Source organism: Stomoxys calcitrans, chromosome 2 (assembly GCF_963082655.1).
Source record: "Stomoxys calcitrans chromosome 2, idStoCalc2.1, whole genome shotgun sequence".
NCBI lineage: Eukaryota > Metazoa > Arthropoda > Insecta > Diptera > Muscidae > Stomoxys > Stomoxys calcitrans.
In genome coordinates this window covers 195,596,205-195,618,086 of record NC_081553.1, presented here as the reverse complement: position 1 = coordinate 195,618,086, position 21,882 = coordinate 195,596,205, and the positions used below count along the sequence as shown (strand labels likewise).

Sequence of the window (21,882 nt, the reverse complement as noted above, 5' to 3'; positions counted from 1 at the left end):
CAAACAAAAATCTGACATCTTAATACAGTCAAACCTGACCGGCTGTTATCATCTGTTTGCGTGAGACCACTCTTTTTAAATCCGCCTTGCGCCGTTACAAGCAAAATTTCAAATTTGCTCAATATAATCGACCATTCGATTTTTTAACCATTAGAAGTCGATTTATAGGCACATCATAAACGCTTTTTATTTTGGACAGAACGTGTTTTTCAATATCTGTCAAGTAATGATTACACAATCATCGAACAAATCAAATGATTTTGATTTTTCAGCCAAGACTGATGGTTATGTGGAAGATATATTCATTTACAGGTAGTGGCAGTTGCCCGACAACAAAATATCTGTCAAAATCAGTGATTAATGCAACTCTGATTTTGTGTATGTCACTAGTTCGCGCTATTTTTCGTTGTTTGTGTGTTGTAATTATGGTTATGTGGACCTTATGGTTACCAATACTTTGCAATGACCACTCATCATGATGTGCCATGTAAACTCCGCATTAGATTTTTCGACTTTAGTACACAAAAAGTCGATTAATCGATTATTGATTAGTCCAAAGTCGACTAGTCGACTTTTAATCCCATCGAATCACTTGTCTTGACGTTTAGCTCTACGGTAGGGGCAGCATATTCATAATTTTCCAATTTTCCATTTAATTCGTATTAAACTGAATAAGATTTATTTTCTTTATTAGAATACTAGATAATAATGGCTTCATTGATAACGCGTAGCAGTGTTCTGAAAGAAATTATCAATCCCAAAGTTGGTCAAAAGGTAAATTTTAAGAAATCAATGCCAAACGTATTGGATTTTTTTACATAATTGGTGCAAATTCATTGGTCGTGCCGTAGTCGGTTCACGGGGTGGGGGAATTAGTGTGGGGGCATCCAATAAAAATTTAAACAATTGTTTTTGTGTGTGCCGAGTGTGTGTAAAAGAAAATATCCCAAAGAAAGAAATTATCAAAAAATGTGTGACGTAACAGTTGTATTTTTTTTTTCTTGAGTTCATGGATTACTACTTTTGATTGTTGTTACCTTGCCATGCATATGTTGTTGTTTTTGTTTAAGAAGAATATGGGGGAATGAGAAAAGTGAAGGTTTAGGTTTTTTTTAATCAAATTTTTAATTTTTTTGTTTCATCATTGGCCTTAGTGAATAATGCTGCAACGAAGGTGAAAATCGAGTATGGTATAATTTTCATACCACTCACATATGACTGATGCGACAGTTTTTTTTTTGAAGCACTTTGAACGTCTGGCAGAAATTCCTTATTTCTTCTAATCGACCGGCCATTTATAATCTGTCCCTAGTCGCTTTTTGACGTCACATACTATATGGCCTAACATGTTCAACGTTTAGGTGGTAGAACTTGTGACTCACTTTACGATCTTGTGACTTGTTGTTGCCTGCTGTTATTCCAGTTTACTCGGTCACTATCACTGATTGTTTTGATTTTGTTTGTTTGCCTGATTATAATTTTTATCAAATTTTGTGTGCGGCAAATTTAAGCTTTTGCGTCGACCATGAACCTCATTTGCATACCTTTATAGAGGGAGGGTTGGTTGTAAGGTGCGCGAAGTAAATGATTTCAGCCATTAACAATTGTGATTTTCTTATATCGTTGACCTTTTAATTATTTTCTATTGCAGATCTTGGGGTCAGTTGCTGCTGCTCAAAGCCAACAACAACGTAACTTAAACGTACAAGAACATGTGTCCTACAAACTTTTGAATGATGGCAACATTGCAACCCCAAAGTGAGTTTTATAAAGCTTTTGGAATTGATTGTAATTTTTAATTTTGTTTTTAACATTCATGACATTGGCAATATTAATTTGCAAGTAATAGTCGTTAATGTAAATTTGTTAAACCGGCAAAACCGGAAGTTGCGTTTATTACAAATATGTAAATTTTCACACGAGCTAATTTAAAACGATCGAAAGTACTTAAAAATTGTTCAACTATATCAAGTTCAATCGCATGACAGCCGGTTGTACGTACCGGATTGACCGGATGAAGTCCTTCATCGGCAAGGGCTGCCGCCTTAGTGTACAACACACTGCTAAAACAACAACATATGTCAAGTACTTTAGATTTCAACTGCAAAACTGTGTTTTACGGGGTAGTTTGCAAAAAAATCTAATTTTTTGGCATACCCCCTAATTTTGACCCCAGAAATCCGAATATGAAGTCCGTTTTTGGGGCTTCATATTCTCCTCCTCCAACAGTCCAACAGTGGGAGAAACAAAAGAATTTTAAACAAAACTATTCGCCTTCCAAAGCTTTTGTAAAAAAATGCTATTTTTTTGAAAATTTTTTTGTAAATATGTATTTATTTTCATTTAGTTCTTCTAGTCCTTCTTGCACAATCGTAATCTACTCGTTCATACCTTTAATTTGATACCAATATTGCCTGGGTTTAAGTGGGTTCCAAATTCTCAAGCTCGCATAGGGAAGGCAAGGGTCAAAATTTTGCATTGACCCGATGGAGTCCTTCATCGGCAAGGGCTGCCGCCTCAATGTACAACACACTGCTACAACAACAACAACCACCAGCTTCGGCTGGTTAAAAGTAAAACAATTAAAAGCGTGCTAAGTTTGGCCGGGCCGAATCTTGGGAACCCTCCACCACGGATTCTGCTAAAAATTTATACAAAATAAATTTAGTTGAAGAGCATTATTTTATTATATTTATTATTTTTATTATATTTATTATTTTATTATTTTTATTGTACATACCAAACTTCTGTCAAACCGGCAAAAATTAAAGCTTCTAGGATGATCGATAGACCGTTTTATATGGGAGCTATTTCAGGTTATAAATTGATTTCAGCCAAATTGGACAAAAATTGCGGCTTGTAAGGACTCAAGTAGTCAAATCGGGAGATCGGTTTATATGAGAGCTATATAAGGTTGAAGACCAATTTGGACCGAACTTCGCACAGTTGTTGGAAATAATAGCAAAACACTACGTGTAATATTTCAGCTACATTAAGGCTTCCAGGGGTTCAAGAAGTCTAATCGGGAGATGGGTTTATATGGGAGTTATATCTAAATCTGGACCTATATGGCCCATTTGCAAACCCCAACGACCTATATCAATATTAAGTATCTAAGCAAAATTTCAAGCGGCTAGCTCCATACGTTGGACCGCTATTGTGATATTGACAGATGGATGGACGGACATGGCTAGAATAACTCAGAACCTCGAGACGATCAAGAATATATACCTTATGGGGTTTAAGATGAATGCATCGAGGTGTCGCAAACTGAATTTTATGTTTTTTATTGAATTTTTTAATATTTGTTTACTTTATTTTTTAAAAATTTTTACATTTTATGATTTTTTTTGTTTCTCATTTTTTTGCTTTAATACTTTTTTATTCAATCGTATATTTCATATTTCGTGGTATTCTGTAACTTATTTGCCTTCGACAGTTTGGTAATAGAAATATATTCTGGTAAATTACAAAGTAATATTAAAGAGGCTCAATACCTATTCTATAAAAAAATAAATAATATTTATTTTAATTTTTTTTATTATTTTTTTTTGTTTTTATTTCTTTGTTTTTTTTTTAATGTTTATATTTTTGATTTTTTTTATTATATTTATAATTTTTATTTTTTTATTGTTTTTATTTTTTATTTTTTGTTTTTTTTTTTATTTTTTTTTTTAATTTATTTTTTTATTGTAGTTCTTTTATGTTACTTTTTTATTATTTGTATTATCTTTGTTTTAACTTTTTTATATTTTTTTTAATAAATCTTTTTAAAAAAGAAGGCGTACAATTACATTATTAATTTTTTTTTATTTTTATCTTTTTTTATTATTTTTACTTATTATTTTAATTTATTTTTTTTTTATTATTTTAATTTATTATTTTTATTTATTTTTTTTTGTTATTTTAATAATTTTTTTTATTATTTTAATTTATTTTTTTTATTATTTTAATTTATTTTTTTTTATTATTTTAATTTATTTTTTTTTATTATTTTTATTTATTTTTTTATACCTTTATTTTTGTTGTTTTTATTTTTTATGATATTTATCATTTTTAGATTTTTGTATTGTTTTTATTTTTTGTGGTTTTATATTTTTATTTTTTTTTTTTGTTTTTTTATTATTTTTAGTTTTTTGTTTTTTTATCATTTTTATTTTTTTGTTTTATTAATTTACTTTTTTTTATTATTTGTATTTTTTATTTTTACTATTTTATAATTTTTATTGTTTTTATTTTTTATCGTTTTTATTTTTTATTGTTTTTATTTTTTATTGTTTTTATTTTTTATTTTTTTTTATTTTTTTTTTTTATTTTTTTTTTTATTTTTATTGTTTTGTTATTTTAATTTTTTTGTTTTTTTTTTTTTTGTATTAATTTTATTTTAATGTATTTTATAAGTTTTATTTTTATCTATCATATTTAATTTTTTTTTTATTTGTGTTTTTGTTTTACTTAATTTTTTTAACTATTTTTTATATTTTTTTATACCCACCATCATAGGAATATACCCCCTATTCATTTTGTCACTCCGTTTGCAGCACATCGAAATATCCATGTTCGACTTTACAAATTCTCAGACGATTTAACGATGTCCGTCCGTCCGTCTGCCCGCCTATCTGTCCATCCGTCTGTTCTAATCACTCACACTTTCAAAAACTTAGATATTGAGCTAAAATTTGGCACAAATACGTCTTTTTCTGCACGCAGGTTAAGTTTTTGAACGGGCGAATTCGGACAATATTTGGATATAGCTGCTATATAGAGCGATCTGCCGATAAAGGGTCCAAAGCCCGTTAAAGCTTTATTTATTACCCGATTTCGCTGAAATTTCAAACAGTTGTTTAAGCATGCCGACACCCGTCCTAAATATGGTTCAGATCGGTCTATATTTAGATAAAGCTGCCATATAGACCGATCTGCCGATTAAGGGTTTGGTGGAACCCATAAAAGCTGCATTTATTATCCGATTTCGCTGAAATTTGAAACAGTGAGTTGTCTTAAGCCTCCCTTTATCCGGCCTGAATATGGCTCAGATCGATAAGTCTCCCGTTATCCGGCCTGAATATGGTTCAGATCGGAATATATTTAGATATAGCTGTTATTTAGACCGATATGCCGAAAAAGGGTTTGGAGCCCAAAAAAGCTTTACTTATTACCCGATTTGGTTGAAATTTGAAATAGTGAGTTGTTTTAAGTCTCCCGATGCCCAACCCAAATATGAATCAGATCAGACTATATAGATATAGCTGTCATATAGACCGATCTTCCAATTTAGGGTCTTAATCCCATACAAAGCGGATGTATGGATATATTGGGTTGCCCAAAAAGTAATTGCGGATTTTTTAAAAGAAAGTAAATGCATTTTTAATAAAACTTAGAATGCACTTTAATCAAATATACTTTTTTTACACTTTTTTTCTAAAGCCAGCTAAAAGTAACAGCTGATAACTGACAGAAGAAAGAATGCAATTACAGAGTCACAAGCTGTGAAAAAATTTGTCAACGCCGACTATATGAAAAATCCGCATTACTTTTTGGGCAACCCAATAGTAGTGGAGTTATAATAAAATAGGATGATTATTATCTCCTTGGTGGAGGATATGCATATAGATGAAAGATGAGAAAGATGCTCAGTATGCTTTGACATTTCATCATGAATAGACTTACTAACGAGCAACGCTTGCAAATCATTGAATTTTATTACCAAAATCAGTGTTCGGTTCGAAATGTGTTCATTCACCGTAACGTTGCGTCCAACAGCATCTTTGAAAAAATACGGTCCAATGATTCCACCAGCGTACAAACCACACCAAACAGTGCATTTTTCGGGATGCATGGGCAGTTCTTGAACGGCTTCTGGTTGCTCTTCACTCCAAATGCGGCAATTTTGCTTATTTACGTAGCCATTCAACCAGAAATGAGCCTCATCGCTGAACAAAATTTGTCAAAATTTGAACACATTTCGAACCGAACACTGATTTTGGTAATAAAATTCAATGATTTGCAAGCGTTGCTCGTTAGTAAGTCTATTCATGATGAAATGTCAAAGCATACTGAGCATCTTTCTCTTTGACACCATGTCTGAAATCCCACGTGATCTGTCAAATACTAATGCATGAAAATCCTAACCTCAAAAAAATCACCCTTTACAATATTACCAATTCCATGGCAGCCGGTTGTACGTACCGAATTGACCCAATGAAGTCTTTCATCGGCAAGGGCTGCCGCCTCAGTGTACAATACAATACAACCAATGTATTGGGTTGCCCAAAAAGTAATTGCGGATTTTTCATATAGTCGGCGTTGACAAATTTTTTCACAGCTTGTGACTCTGTAATTGCATTATTTCTTCTGTCCGTTATCAGCTGTTACTTTTAGCTTGCTTTGGAAAAAAAGTGTAAAAAAATGTATATTTGATTGAAGTTCATTCTAAGTTTTATAAAAATGCATTTACTTTCTTTTAAAAAATCCGCAATTACTTTTTGGGCAACCCAATATTACAAAATTGTTCTTAAATTTTTCTAATGAACTTGAAATAACAAAACAATGAACTTGATTTTAAGCTCAAACAAATACCCACCTATATCTTGACCATTTTGCCAATGTTTGCAAAACTTTCATTACTATTGAAAATAAAAATAAACAAAAAGTAGAAAATGCGACAACAAAAAAAAAATCGTGTTCGAACTTTGGTCAATGTAACAATAAATTCGCGCATCAATTGCATGGCTGGCAGTTGGTTGGTTAGTAGTACACTAGAACACATATGGTTGACTATTGAGCTTGTTGTTATTGTTTTCTATTTTTATGAATGCAATTAAAACAGAAATACCCATTGCTGTATGCACATTCACAAGTGTTCTAAAAACCAAGGAACAAAAAAAATATAGCTTATCAGCTCACAAACGTATGGTAATTTATTTTGGTTTCCAATACATGTAGAAGGGGTCCCCCGCTAATCCAGTCAGGTCTGTTAAAAAAGCGATAATAAATACTTTTACCTACCTACCCCCACTTACCTCAAACGTGAATATAAATTTTCATATATGTATGTGCGCTCTCGAATATTTGAATTCCCTAAGAGATTTATATGGCGGTTTCAAGTGGGAAGGCACTTCTAATTGTGTTAATTGAAATTAAGTGCTAGACCGCTAGGTGGATTTTGTTTATTATTTCAAGAATAGTAAAAAATACTTAAAAATACCTTTTATATGGATGTTATTGTTAAGACTGATATATTGAAACTTCCTTATCAATCTTGTAATAAACTTCATTCAATGGTAGTAAAACAAATATATATTAGATAAAACGCAGCACTTTGTATGTAAGGTCATTTATTTCATAATTTGCAAAGGGAAAAAATTCTAGAATAAGCTGTTCTTAGAAAAAAAAAATTTGTAAAAAACGAAAATTCAAATTAAACAAGAAAGTAGTCGTTAAGTTCCGCTCGGCCGACCCACCATCTCGGGTATATATGTAAAACACCTTTCGTCACAATCCGGTGAAAAGTGCATAATTTAAGCATCAATATGGATGGACATTGAGTGATGTAATATGTACAAGTCTTTGTTCAATTGTAGAATTGTAGAACAACATATTGGTCTTTTTGGTATGTCGGGAAGCATAACATAAGTCACCGTGTCAAATTTCGACAAAATCGGCTAATACATACACCTTTTATGGGGCTAAGACTTCAGATTTAGAGATCGATCTATATGGTAGCTGTATCCAAATCTGATCCGATCTGGGCCAAATTGAAAAGAGGTGTCGAAGGCCCGAACACAACTCACTGTCCCAAATATCTGGGAAATCGGACAATAAATGCGCCTTTTATGGGCCCAAAACCTTAAATCGAGAGATCGGTCTATATGACAGCTATATCCAAATCTGGACCGATCTGGGCCAAATTGAAGAAGGATATCGAAAGGTCTAACACAACTCACTGTCGCAAATTCCTGCGAAATCTGACAATAAATGCGCCCAAAATCTTAAATCGAATTGGACCGTACTTGGCACAGTTGTTGAGAGTCATAACAGAACTCTATATGCAAAATCAAATCGGGATGGGGTTATACTAATCTAGTCATTACGTTTGTAACAACTCGAAATATTGATCTAGGACCCCATAAAGTTTATATTGGGTTGCCCAAAAAGTAATTGCGGATTTTTCATATAGTCGGCGTTCACAAATTTTTTCACAGCTTGTGACTCTGTAATTGCATTCTTTCTTCTGTCAGTTATCAGCTGTTACTTTTAGCTTGCTTTAGAAAAAAAGTGTAAAAAAAGTATATTTGATTAAAGTTGATTCTAAGTTTTATTAAAAATGCATTTACTTTCGTTTAAAAAATCCGCAATTACTTTTTGGGCAACCCAATATATTGAAATCTGAACTGATTTCGACCAAACTTCTAAGATATTGTGGTAGTCGTCGAAGAAAGCGTTGTACAAAATATCCATCCGTCCTTCCGTCCGTCTGTCGAAATCATGTCAGCGGTCGAAAGCGCAAAGCTCATCGCTTGAAACTTTGCACAGATACTAAATATTGATTTAGGTCGTTGGGGATTGCAAATGGGTCATATCAACCGTTGGGCGATCGCCATGCGAAGAAAAGAGTTTTGCAAAAGATGTTTGTGTTTGTTGCTATAAGCATCGTTGGATAAGTTGGATTTGAATAAGGGAAGTAAGATTTGATTTGTTTTCTAAAGGTTGGAATGGTTGTAAAGCACCATGATCCATTTGACATATTCTGCTGATGATTTTTCTTGGTCGAAAATGAAATCGCGATACAGGAAACCAGTCAAATGCTTCTAACAACAACAAACTCTTTGCTGACTTTTAAATGTTTTTTGCTATATTATTCTTTGAATAGAAAATATTAAACAATTGTCTAAAGCCGGACAATATCCTTTTTTATTTACCGCGTTAGTTTATATGATCTAAATACGATATAAAAAAAATTGCTCATGAACATTCCATTAAGGAACTGGGGCAAGCTTCTCACAAATCAATGAGTGCTGTCTGATTCAATTTTAAGTTCAATGATAAGGACCTCTTTTTTTATAGCCGAGTCCGAACGGCGTGACGCAGAGCGACACCTGTTTGGGGAGAAGTTTTTACAAAGTTCCCCACAAATGTCGCCAGCATTAGGAGGGGAAAACCTCCGCTGATAATTTTTTCTGATGGTCTCGCCACGATTCGAACCCAGGCGTTCAGCGTCATAGACATGCTAACCTCTGCGCTACGGTGGTCTCTTAAATACGATATAGAAATTCAATATGTCGGACTGTCATACTAAAGCTTAAATAGTTAGGGTATTTTTCTTGCCTTTTAAGGGGTGGGGTTCGCATGTAGCTTTTCTGCACTTTGCCTTTCTTTTGCAAGTGTTGTTTTTTGCTTTTCTATTTTCTGAATAAAAGCCATAAACAAATGATGTAATGCTATTTTATATACTAAAATTTTTTTATTTCCTTTTTTTTTCTAAAAATCATTTTCATCTCATTCTAGGTTTGGCGTTGCATCCTCTGCTCAAGAAGCCCGCGATATTGCCACTAAACTTAACACCAATAACTTGGTATTGAAAGCTCAGGTATTGGCCGGTGGTCGTGGTAAAGGCGCTTTCAAGAATGGTTTCAAGGGTGGTGTCCGTGTGGTCAATGAGTATGTTTTAGAAAAGAAGCTAAGATATTAAAAATTTTAATGGTTGTTTTATTTGTTAGCCCCAAGGAAGCCGAAGAAGTTGCTTCCAAAATGATCAATCAACTTTTGGTAACCAAGCAAACTGGTGCAGCTGGTCGCATCTGCAAGAAGGTCATGGTTGCTGAACGTAAATTCCCCCGCCGTGAATTCTACTTTGCCGTAATGATGGAGAGAGCTTTCAATGTAATTTATCTTATCTATAAAAAAACTAAATAATTTTAAATATATAATTAATTTTTTATTTTTTTATAAAGGGACCCGTTGTGATCGCTTCCTCTCAAGGTGGTGTTAACATTGAAGAGGTTGCCGCCGAAAATCCCGATGCTATCATCTATGAGCCCATTGACATTAAGAAGGGTCTTACCAACGAACAAGCCTTGAAAGTAGTCAAAAAGGTTGGCCTGGACGACAAGCATGCCAACGACACTGTACAAATGTTGCAAAACATGTACAAATTGTTTGTGGAGAAGGATGCTTTGTTGATTGAAATCAATCCTTATGCCGAAGATGCCATGCAAGGATGTAAGTATTTTCTTTAAATATGTGGTGGGTTAATATTCTCTTTAGAATCTCTGCAGGATTATTTCGAAATTTAGTTTTTGTTTTTTCTTTTACTCAATTTAAACCATCCAATATCAAATCATTTGTTTTGGCACTTGTTTTAGTTTACCCTTTGTTTTTTCTTTTGGACTTAGTTTGTGATTTTCGTTTTAGAAAAAAAAATATTTGAATTTTCTTTTTGTCCAATCTAATCTTCCAAAAGTTTTTTATTTCTGTTTTTGTATTTCTAATCCATGTGAAATTCCATTTTATATTTCATTGCAATCAAATTCCTTCATTGTGTCTGTTTTTTGAAACACAAAATAACCAAAATCGAATACAATTCCCAAAAACCACAGCCTGTAAGTAGTTGAATAATCATAATTGGTCGTTGTTACTCGCTCAACATTGCAATTAACAGTAGTTTTCATAGAGCTTCTAGTGAAATGTTTGTCACTTTTGTGTGCTTTGTAAATAATAAAAAAAATGCATTGTAATCAGTCACAGCAATAGAATGTCATTTGTGCTCCGGCAACCAAAATCCCAACATTTTCTTGGCCTCTTAGCTTATATCACAATTAAACTTAAACTTAACTACAAGAAGTGTAGTGGTGTTTGATTTGGCGATTACGATTACCGGAGCATAGAAGAAAAAAAAAAAAATTATCGTAAATTATTTTTATAGAAATTTGCAAAACATCAAAATAATATTCTTTTTAATTAGGTTGCCCAAAAAGTAATTGCGGATTTTTCATATAGTCGGCGTTGACAAATTTTTTCACAGCTTGTGACTCTGTAATTGCATTCTTTCTTCTGTCAGTTATCAGCTGTTACTTTTAGCTTGCTTTAGAAAAAAAGTGTTGAAACAGTATATTTGATTAAAGTTCATTCTAAGTTTTCTTAAAAATGCATTTACTTTCTTTTAAAAAATCCGCAATTACTTTTTGGGCAAACCAATATATTGTAGTAGATAAATTACTAAGAATTTTAACATCTATGTACGTTTTGGCCTTGAAGTATTTTTTGTTTTGCTATTTCTAGCTTCATCTGTTTATTCATTCATACATATAAAGGATATCTGAAGATCTCTTTACATTTTGAATTATTTTTATTTCATTTCATTTTTATTAATGTAACAAAAGAAGCCAAAAAGGCTCTTTATTATTTATTAAAAACAGTACACAGAATACAGTAACGGCAAATTAAATAGCAGTTATTCATTCTAATTTACTATGCAGTCAAGATAATCAGTCCTATATTCTGAATAACAATTCCCTGGGAGTTTATTCCCTACTCCCTTTTCCCCTATGCTGAATAACAATTTACTGGGAGTTTATTCCCTAATCTCTTTTCCCTTATTCTGAACAAACTTCGGAAAAGGGAAATATCTCCCAGGGAAAAAAAGTAGCTATTCTGAATCGATATAAAAGGGAGAATGAGACGGTAAAACTTGGGATAAATTCCCCCAAACAAATAAAAGGGAGCTAGGATAAAAATTGTGCACTTTAAAGTTTTTTTTTTTGAAAAAATGGTACCACTTATTATTTACAAACAATTTAAAAAGTATGAAAATTATTTTTAACTTTTTCATCAAAATCAAGCACAAATTTGTTAGGTTCTCCCGGTTTAAATGTCCTGTACCCATCATAGAAGATTTTTTTTTATTTGCACTCCGTTTCAAATCGGATACTTAAAAGAGGTCCTTTAGCTTAAAGTACAATCGGGTGGCACTCAATGATGTGCAAGAAGTCTTCTGCCTGTTCCTTAATGGAATGTTCGTGGGCAATGTTCGAGGGCAATTATTCAAAGATACTTGGCGCCACATTTGACAGCATTTATTCCACAGGAGTAAGAATAAATCCATAATTCGCTTTTCGGCGGCCCTATGTCGAGCAGCCGTGCCAACCACCAAGAAAAGTGGCCGCCGCCCGGAAATGTCGATTAGATCTTCATGTCCTTGCCCCATAAAAGTAGGCCTTTAGATAAAACGGCGTATCAGGCAGACCAACACAGCATTTATGACGACGATTCAGCCACCTTAACTCCTTTCGGCAAGGGAAAATGCCAACATGCAGGATGTGTGGCCCGCATGCAACCAGTGACAACACGACACAATTAATCTGTCTATCAGACCACTCTGGAAGCATATAATTTAGCCAACGATTGTTGGATGAAGACGGAAAGTTGTTGTCACAACACAGAAATATGGTGACAAGCTGTAGGCCATAAATGTGCACGTGATAGGACGGCCCTCGTGGCACTGGACCTTTCGAAGGCATTCGACACGGTCAGCCATGCCAAATTATTTGAGGACATAGCCAACACGTCCCTCCAGCCAGGGCTGAAACGATGGGTCGCGAATTATCTGTGTGGTCGCCAGTCATTTGTGGAATTTAGGGATAAGAAGTCGAAACACCGTAGAGTGGAACAGGAAACCTCTACATATCCTCCCCTCAAGACAGCATAGCGATCGTATCATATGCGGACGATTGTACGATCATGGCATCAGGCCCCCCCACCCATTGATGACATCTGCGATAGGTTGAACGTCTACCTCAACGAGCTTGCCTCATATTTCGCTGCAAGAAATCTAAAGATATCCGCCACCAAATCTTCAGCCACACTGTTCACTACAAATACGCGTGAGGTGAATACTGAGCTGACTGTGATGATCGATGGAGAAATGATTCCGACCATCAAGTGTCCCAAAATACTTGGCGTCATATTTGACAGCTCTAAACACATTCTCCTCACATGCCACAGCAAACTGCAATAAAGTCAAAAGTAGAAACAAGGTCCTCAAGTCACTTGCTGGCAGCACTTGGGGTGCAGATAAAGAAACCTTGTTGACCACGTACCAAGCAATTGGCCGGTCTGTGGTAAGTTATGCAGCGCCAGTGTGGTCTCGTCAACTTTGTGACACGCAGTGGAATATTATTCAGATCTGTCAGAATGCTGCCCGCCGAACTGCGACGGGCTGTCTCCTCAGTTCTCATGTGGACCACCTCCATCAGGAGACAAAGGTCCTACCAGTGCTGTCTAAGCAATACCTTTTGGGCTGTTATCGCAGAAACCATCAAAATCATCATCTTGTGGATAGATACCCACCGCCCAGAAGCCTTAAGGTAGATCTACACGATCTAGAGCGTGAGGTTCAGCGCTACAAGAGAGAACCTCTAGATCAAGCGTCATATCAAGCGGGTCTAAACAACATTCATGCAGACACGGTAGCAGATGCGGTAATTGGCTACCGGGTGAATGTTCTCCTTGGAGAACGACCGCCTCCCATTGCACCCGAAGAAATCGACCTTCCCCGGCAAATCAGATTGGTTCTGGCTCAATTACGTTCCGGCAGATGCAGCCGCCTCAATTCTCACAGAGCTAGGATTGATGCCGACGTGCAAGATGTATGTCCCGATTGTAACCAGGGACCGCACGTTACACGTCACCTGTTTAACTGCCCCGCCAGACCCACTCGACTCAGACCCAGATCCCTGGGGACGCACCCCATCTTAGTCGCAGAGTTCCTGGGTCTTGACACTCAACAGAATCAAGCAGACAACGATAGAATACAATAAACTGCTACAACAACAACATTGCGCACTATTAAAATGAAAAACTTAAAATAAACTTTACAAAAGCAACACTAAACATGTTTGTAAACTTTTTTTGCAACCTTTATAACTTCTTTTTGCTTATTTTTTCATCTTATGTTTTTTTTTCCAAAAAATAATAGTCAAATGTTTGGCCAAAGTCAAAACAGCTGTTTTCGAAAATTCGAAATTCCCTCTGCCAAAAATGTCCTCTCCCCATTCAATCAGAATAGGAGGATTTTATTCGAGGGAGAAATTAATTCCCTGGGAGTTTATTCCCAGGGAGTTTTCAGAATTGGGCTGAATATTCTTAGTTCTGAACTCAAAAGAAATACAAATATTGTTTAATACTTAATATCGAAACGAGTGATCGCAATCGGAACATGGTGGTCATTGGTTATTTAAAGGCGCTTATAACTCGCGTTGTCATTTCGAGAATCATAGGCACTCAGTATGTATACAAGACCCTGCAATCCCATGACGGCCGGTTGTACGTAGCGGATTGACCCGATGGAATCCTTCATCGGCAAGGGCTGCCGCCTCGGTTTACAACACATTGCTACAACAACAACAAGAGCCTGTGCCGCCCAGCCTCTCACTAAGAATCTTTGCTCAATATCGCTGACTGTTCGCGACTGACGTTCCAGCTACTTCGTATGGAGCTCGCAGCTAAGCTTTACGTGACAGCTATGAGCACCACACAGATTAGACCTCAAAGTTGCAGCCTGTGTGGTGCTCACAGCTATAAGGGGTCTATTTTCGTCGAACCTACAGGCAGACAAGCCTCAATAAAACGTACAATACATATGACAAATACATTTCGATTAGAGCGCGCTCTATTTGTATCTGACGTACATACGTAATGAAAGTCATATGGATACAGAAAGGACATGTCATATGCAGCGTTACCGTTGTGTCACTTTAGTATCAAATTTGACATTTTTTTGTTTAATCTATAAAAGCCAGTCAATACTTCTATCTTTTAAAATGAAGAACTCTTAATTGTATGAGAGTTACTAGGGTTGCCCAAAAAGTAATTGCGGATTCATATAGTCGGCGTTGAAAATTTTTTCACAGCTTGTGACTCTGTAATTGCATTCTTTCTTCTGTCAGTTATCAGCTGTTACTTTTAGCTTGCTTTAGAAAAAAAGTGTAAAAAAGTATATTTGATTAAAGTTCATTCTAAGTTTTATTAAAAATGCATTTACTTTCTTTTAAAAAATCCGCAATTACTTTTTGGGCAACCCAATATTTTTTCACCCAATCTCTTATTTTGTATTTTACAAACTTCTCAATTCCGCTTTGAATATACATACATATATTTCTGTTATCTGCTTAGCCCTATTTATTACAATATATTACTGTCGCCTTATGTTCGCTATTTGCTGTTACCGCATATAATATTTAATTAATAATTACTAATTTATTGTTTTTGTTTGTAATATTTTCAAACTCTATGTGGTTATAGTCTTTGCCCTTGATGCCAAGTTCCGTTTTGATGACAACGGTGAATTCCGCCAAAAGGAATTGTTCGCCATGCGTGACTGGACCCAAGAAGATCCACGTGAAGTTGAAGCTGCCAAATATGATTTGAACTACATTACCTTGGATGGCACCATTGGTTGCATGGTTAACGGTGCCGGTTTGGCTATGGCCACCATGGACATTATTAAATTGTATGGTGGTGATCCAGCCAACTTCTTGGATGTTGGTGGCGGTGCCACTGCTCAAGCTGTTAAGGAAGCTTTCAAAATTATTACAGCCGATCCCAAGGTGATGTGCATTTTGGTTAACATTTTCGGTGGTATTATGCGTTGTGATGTTATTGCTGAAGGTATTATTGCTGCCGCCAAGGATTTGCAAATGAAAATGCCCATTGTATGCAGATTGCAGGTAAGCATGTAGACAGTAATTTTTAGTATTTTTAAGCAGCTTATGATAGAAGGTGGTTAACAATATTTGTATGGATTGTATTTGGCAATAAGTAAAATCGAATGATTGGGTTATAAAAGAGCTACATCAGGTTATGGACCTAAACCGTACTTTACATTTGATGCTGGGATTTATAAAAAAACTTAGCATGCCAATTTTCGGTCAAATTAGCTTTTGCGAATTGGACACTTTAAGGCCTCAAGAACTCAAATCATGGGGAACAATTTATATGGAAGCCATATCAGTTTAGAAACGTGGTGTATGATCTAACGAAGCCATACTCCTCTGTTCGTTACCTTGTAGAGAATGTCATTACTCGTGAAATATAGCTAACATATGTCAGGCTTATAACTTCGAGCACAACACTTGTCTTGGGCATGAGTCTTCGACGCTTGCTTCTCCATTACCCAACCTTGCCCACCGTGCGGAAGTCTTCTCGGCGCGTTGGAAGGTGGCGAACGTTCAGTCAATGCCCAAGAAGGGTGAGGAAAACAACCCTGCGAATTATCGGCCAATTGCGATATGCTCCGCTCTCTCCAAGGTTATGGAGACCATGGTTAATGACCGTGCGGGTGTTTCCCCGACGCGTTGGAAGATTGCGAACGTGTAGCCTATCCCCAAGAAGGGTGAGGCAACCGACCCTGCGAATTACCGACCAATAGCGTTATGCTCTGCGCTTTCCAAGGTTATGGGGAGCATGAGAAATTACCATTTTGTGAGATACTTAGAGCACAATGGTCGTCTTAGCGACCGACAATATGGGTTCCGGATAAATCGCACAACGGGGCATTACTGTTTGAACGTTGCAGTCGCTTCACCAGTTCGGTGAGAGTAAGGTCCTGGCTCTGGATATCTCCAAGGCATTTGATAGGGTCTGGCACGGTGTCACCTTTCAAAGCTTGTCGCTTTTGGTGTCTGTAATAACTTCGCTCGATTTAAATCGAGTTTTCACAGAGATCGCACTATAAGAGTTGTTGTAGATCTCATCTCATCTGATGAATATAAATTAACCGCAGGAGTACCACAAGGCTCTATTCTTTCTCCCTCTTTTTTTTCTTATTTTAATTGACGATCTACTGGGTCTGACTTCGAATCCGATCAACTCGTTCGCGGATGACAGCAACCTCTGTCATTAATTTTCATTCGATCAGATTGAAGTCTTCGAGAGATTGAAGACAGGAGGCGTATTATGGACGTTATACTCCGCCAGGATTTGCTGGCCATTTCTGAGTGGGGTCGAATGAACAGAGTATATTTGCTGTTTGTTGTCCCACAAACAATTCACTGACACTTTACAATCGTCAATATCTATCGACGGTGTAGATATCAAGCATTTAGAGGCTCTTGATGCTCTGGGTATGAAGATTCAATGTGATGTCCGTTGGTCAAAACATGTATTCGAAGTGTCGAAAGAAGCATTGAAGTGCTTGGGCTTCTTAGGCGGTGCAGGAGATATTTCACTCCCGTAGATCTTCTTAATATCTACACTACGTACATCAGGCCGAAGATGGAATATAACTCGCATATATGGGCCGGAGTTCCAAAATCATCCTTGGAGCTGCTTGACCGTGTCTAGAGGCGGGCGTTGGTGTTGATTGGAGATGGTAGGGTATCCAACTCTATTGTTTCCTTTGAGCATCGTTCTATCGTCACTACTCCCTCTTTCCCCCCTCCTATCCTTAACTGTCCTCCCCAACGCAACTAGACCAGTTTTGTCCCAATTTGACTCGGCAGTTACAGCTACATCTATTGCTCTTAAACTGTAGACTGATTATCTGGCCAGTCAATCGCCATTTCCTCAATGTACCACCAGATTGGGATCTGAAGAAAGACACAAATCTGCTTTAATCACACTTTATAAGCTATAACATATTTTCATTTTCTTTTTTTAATCTTCTGTTTTCCTTTATTTTTCAGGGAACTAATGTAAATGAGGCTCGTGAACTAATCAAAAAATCTGGCTTGAGAATTATCCCCCGCCACGATTTGGATGAAGCTGCCAATTTGGCTGTCCACTTGGCCAAGATTGTTGAATTGGCCCGTGAAGTTAAGATGGATGTCAGCTTCGAGATCCCCGACAGCGTCAAGTAGACATTTAATTTATTCTTGATCTAGTTTCATCCTAAATATACAGCTTCTATAATACACATACACACACAGAACATAAATATAAAATTAAACAACAAAATCAACTAAATTACACCAACTTATTGTAGTTATATGGAACCAACAACCAGCCGGCAAAATTATTCCTAAAATTCTTGTAATTCGTAAAACCGAAGAAGAAATGTTTTGCAAAAAATGTTAATGCCATCTTTAAAATACCAATGAATGATGATATTGAAGCTTAAAAAGCTCACACACTAGAATATATATAGGACAATTAAAGCGATGAAAAAAAACAAAATGAACGGAGCACTATTGTTGTAATTTTAAAAATGCACTGATTTTTTAATGTAAATATAAACCATATATGTGTACTACTCTGTAATGTGTTGAAGAATGAAGAAGAATACGCCAAAAAAAAACCCAACCCCCGTTTTTTGCAAAACTTTTTGTTGAAGAGCAGTGACAAAAAGCAACCTCAAGCTGCAATTGTTGCTATTATTTATTGTTGTTTTTGGTCTCAAGTGATGTGTGTTATATATAGCCTTAGTTCATTGTTAGCATCGTGATGAAATTTTTTAGTTTTTACTTTCAGTTTTTTTTTTCGACTCACAACCAACATCAAATGTTATTATTATTGTATTGATATGTTACTCTAATTTTTTATTTTTATTTCAAACTTTCTCTTCCATCACCTTCAACGCCGCCTATGTTTCTCACTTTATTTTCTATTTTTAAGTTTTAATTTAAACGATCAAACACAAAAATACACTCATAAACAAAGAAAAATACTATGTGCCTCTTTGAAACCAATCTTTTAAGGCATGCCTGATTTTATTTTCTTTTTTCACCAACACCCTTTTATTTTGCCCCATGCAAATTTATTGTGTTTACTATTACTAATACTTTTGTTTTCCTTCCTTTTTGTAGAAAATCAAAATAAAAACAATTCTCAGACTCGTTTAGCTACTGTTACAAAGGGATGTAAGGAAGCTTCAAACCCATAAATTCCTCATCCTTCAAGATACCTGGGTTATAAACTTGCTTATGTTATTTCGAGTTCAAGATTTACAAGATTTTAAAATCCCTCTTTGTCTCAATGACTATCAATCTAAATTATGTATGTATGTGTGATTTTTGAAATGAAGTGCGTACATTATTAATTATTTTTTTGAATAACCTACAAATTCGTAACTAATAATTAATATTCAACTAACTATTAATATGTTTTCTCTGGGATAAAGATTTTATTTTAGAATTTGGGGTAAGTGAACGCAGGCATTTGGAGCTCTAAATATTATATTTCGGTAAGTATGTATAAGTTTAAAACAAGTAAGAGTGTGTTAAGATCGGCCAGGCCGAATCTTATATCCTCTCCACCATGGATAGCATTTGTCGAGTTCTTTGCGCGGTATCACTTTTTAGACAAACAAAGAATAATGAAAAAGAACTGTTTTGCTATTGGAGCTATATCAAGTTATAGTCCGATTCGGACCATAAATGAATTGAATGCTGAACATTGTAGAAGTCATTGTTTTTGTTGTTGTAGCAGTGTGTTGTACACTGAGGCGACAGCTCTTGCCGATGAAGGATTTCATTGGGTCAATCCGGTACGTACAACCGGCTACCATGGGATTGCCGAAGAAGTCATTGTGTAATATTTCAGTCCATTCGGATAAGAACTCTGCCTTGTAGGGGCTCAAAAAGCTAAATCAGTAGATCGGTTTATATGGGAAATGTATCAAGCTATAGATCGATTCAGACCATATTGTTGAAGGTAATATGAGAAGCCGTTGTACAAAATTTCTGCCAAATCGGATGAGAATTGCGCCCTCTACAGGCTCAAGAAATCAAGATCCCAGATCGGTTTATATGGCAGCTATATCAGTTTATGTACCGATTTGCGCCACAGTTGTTGGAAGTCATAACAAAACATCTCATGCAAAATTTCAGCTAAATCGGATGAGAATTGTGCCCTCTAGCGTCTCAAGAAGCCAAGACCCAAGATCGGTTTATATGGCAGCTATACCAGGTTATTAACCGATTTGAACCATACTTAGCACAGTTGTTGGAAGAAATACCGAAATACTACGTGCAAAATTACAGCCAAATCGAATAAGAATTGCGCCCTCTAGCGGTTCAAGAAGCCAAGACCCAAGATCGTTTAATATTGCAGCTATATAAGGTTATAAACCGATTTGAACTATATTTAGCACAGTTGTTGAAAGTGATACCAAAACACCACGTGCAAAATTTGAGTCAAATCGGACGAGGATAACACCCTCTAGAGGCTCAAGATGGCAGGTATATGAGAACATGGATCGATTTGGACCATTTAAAATCCCAACCGACCTACACTAATAAAAAGTATTTGTGCAAAATTTCAAGCGCCTAGCTTTAATATTTCGAAAGACGTGCTGTCGACGGACGAACATGCTATACTTTATGAAGACGCACATTTCGAAGTGTTACAAACAGAATAACGAAATTAGTATACCCCCATCCTATGGTGGAGGGTATAAAAAGTCGTTGTAAGTATATGGGCACAAAGTTCGGCAAACAACAACATCACATAGGTGTTGCTTTATCGTTGTTGTAGCCGCAGATTTGCGGAGGAAAATCACTCCTTGGCCAGGGGTAATCCTATATTAATCTCGTTATCAGTATTTATGAAAGAGTTGACGCCGCCCGGCCTCTCACTTAAACTCTTCGCTCGATACCGCTGATTGTCCGCGACTGCCGTTGCAGCTACTCCGTATGGAGCAATTCCACTTTTAATGCTCCGGTCTATGTGGTGCTTACAGCTATCCTGTCATCGGGTCATCAAGGAGTGACGGGGTATGAGGCGGCCGGTGAGCTAAACAGGCATTGACCGCTGATGAGTGCTGTTCACGCTATTACATCAATAAACCAACCTATTTATTTTGGGGGGTCAGGATTGGAAAATGATTTAGGCATTTGATAAGTAACCCACCCTGTGTCACCCCGGGGAATTAACTCCAACAGTTTTTGAATTACTTTCGTATGTTTTACTTTGTAGGGTGATCCGTCTTTACGACGAACGTGGAAATGAGTCGCGGGCTAATGCTTTTTTAAGTTGGCCAAGGGTGTGTGATCAAATTTTTTACGAAACTACGCGGCAGTATTTGGCTGAGAAAGCTTAATCAAAAGCTACAGAGATCATTTCCGCTCCCGTGCGATAAAAGTAGGTCAGCTACAAATCTCTGGGGTGAATTTTTCTTTTCCGCTCCCGCATGATAGCTCTTAGCTGAGATTCTCGTAATGAAAATAAACACCACATAAACCGAAGCTCATAGTCATCCCGTGTCGAGATTCGTGTGTTAATCACCGGCTGCATCAAGGGTGAAAGATAGGATGAATCCTAGAAGAGCTTGCAAATAAACCGTTGAGAAGAACCTCTACATAGCCCAGTTACTCAGGGTAAGCGAATCCATACAACAGGGAATAACAAGCAGAGAACAGGTAATTTTTCTCAAAAAATCGATTGAGAGATTCTTAACATCCGCTATACTCCCCAGATATATTGTAAATTTCAACAACCTCTTTTGCTCACTGCATGTAAATTACGTAAGCTTGATTCCTCGAGCAATCAGGTTTGTGCACTGCAAAGACCTTGCTCCCAAGAAGCTTGCCAAGGATATCAAGTATGGGCATAACACAAAAATTGACTGTAAAATGAGCGCCTATGACGCTGAACGCCTGGGCTCGAATCCTGGCGAGACCATCAGAAAAAATTTTCAGCTATGGTTTTCCCCTCCTAATGCTGGCAACATTTGTGAGGTACTATGCCATGTAAAACTTTTCTCTCGCACGCCGTTAGGACTTGGTTATAAAAAGGAGGCCCCTTATCATTGAGCTTAAACTGGAATCGGACTGCAATTTGGGCTGTAAAATGGGTACAGGCCAGCCAATTGTTACCGATGGGCATTGATAAACTGCCCGAATTGTGGGAAGCAATAGCAGAGAATGGATATTTAAATTCTTGTTATAT

At 36.3% G+C, this 21,882-nt stretch overlaps 1 protein-coding gene across 1 annotated transcript; it reads left to right on the top strand.

Moving 5' to 3' along the window:
- Positions 1-538: 538 nt before the first annotated feature.
- On the top strand, positions 539-19,093 carry LOC106086372 (succinate--CoA ligase [ADP-forming] subunit beta, mitochondrial). Its single transcript, XM_059361900.1, has 9 exons — positions 539-615; positions 695-774; positions 1,652-1,758; positions 9,508-9,660; positions 9,720-9,882; positions 9,954-10,221; positions 15,301-15,725; positions 17,682-17,851; positions 18,801-19,093. Exons 2-9 carry the CDS (start codon positions 709-711, stop codon positions 18,811-18,813), a joined length of 1,365 nt encoding a protein of 454 aa, XP_059217883.1. The 5' UTR covers positions 539-615; positions 695-708; the 3' UTR covers positions 18,814-19,093.
- Positions 19,094-21,882: the final 2,789 nt, after the last annotated feature.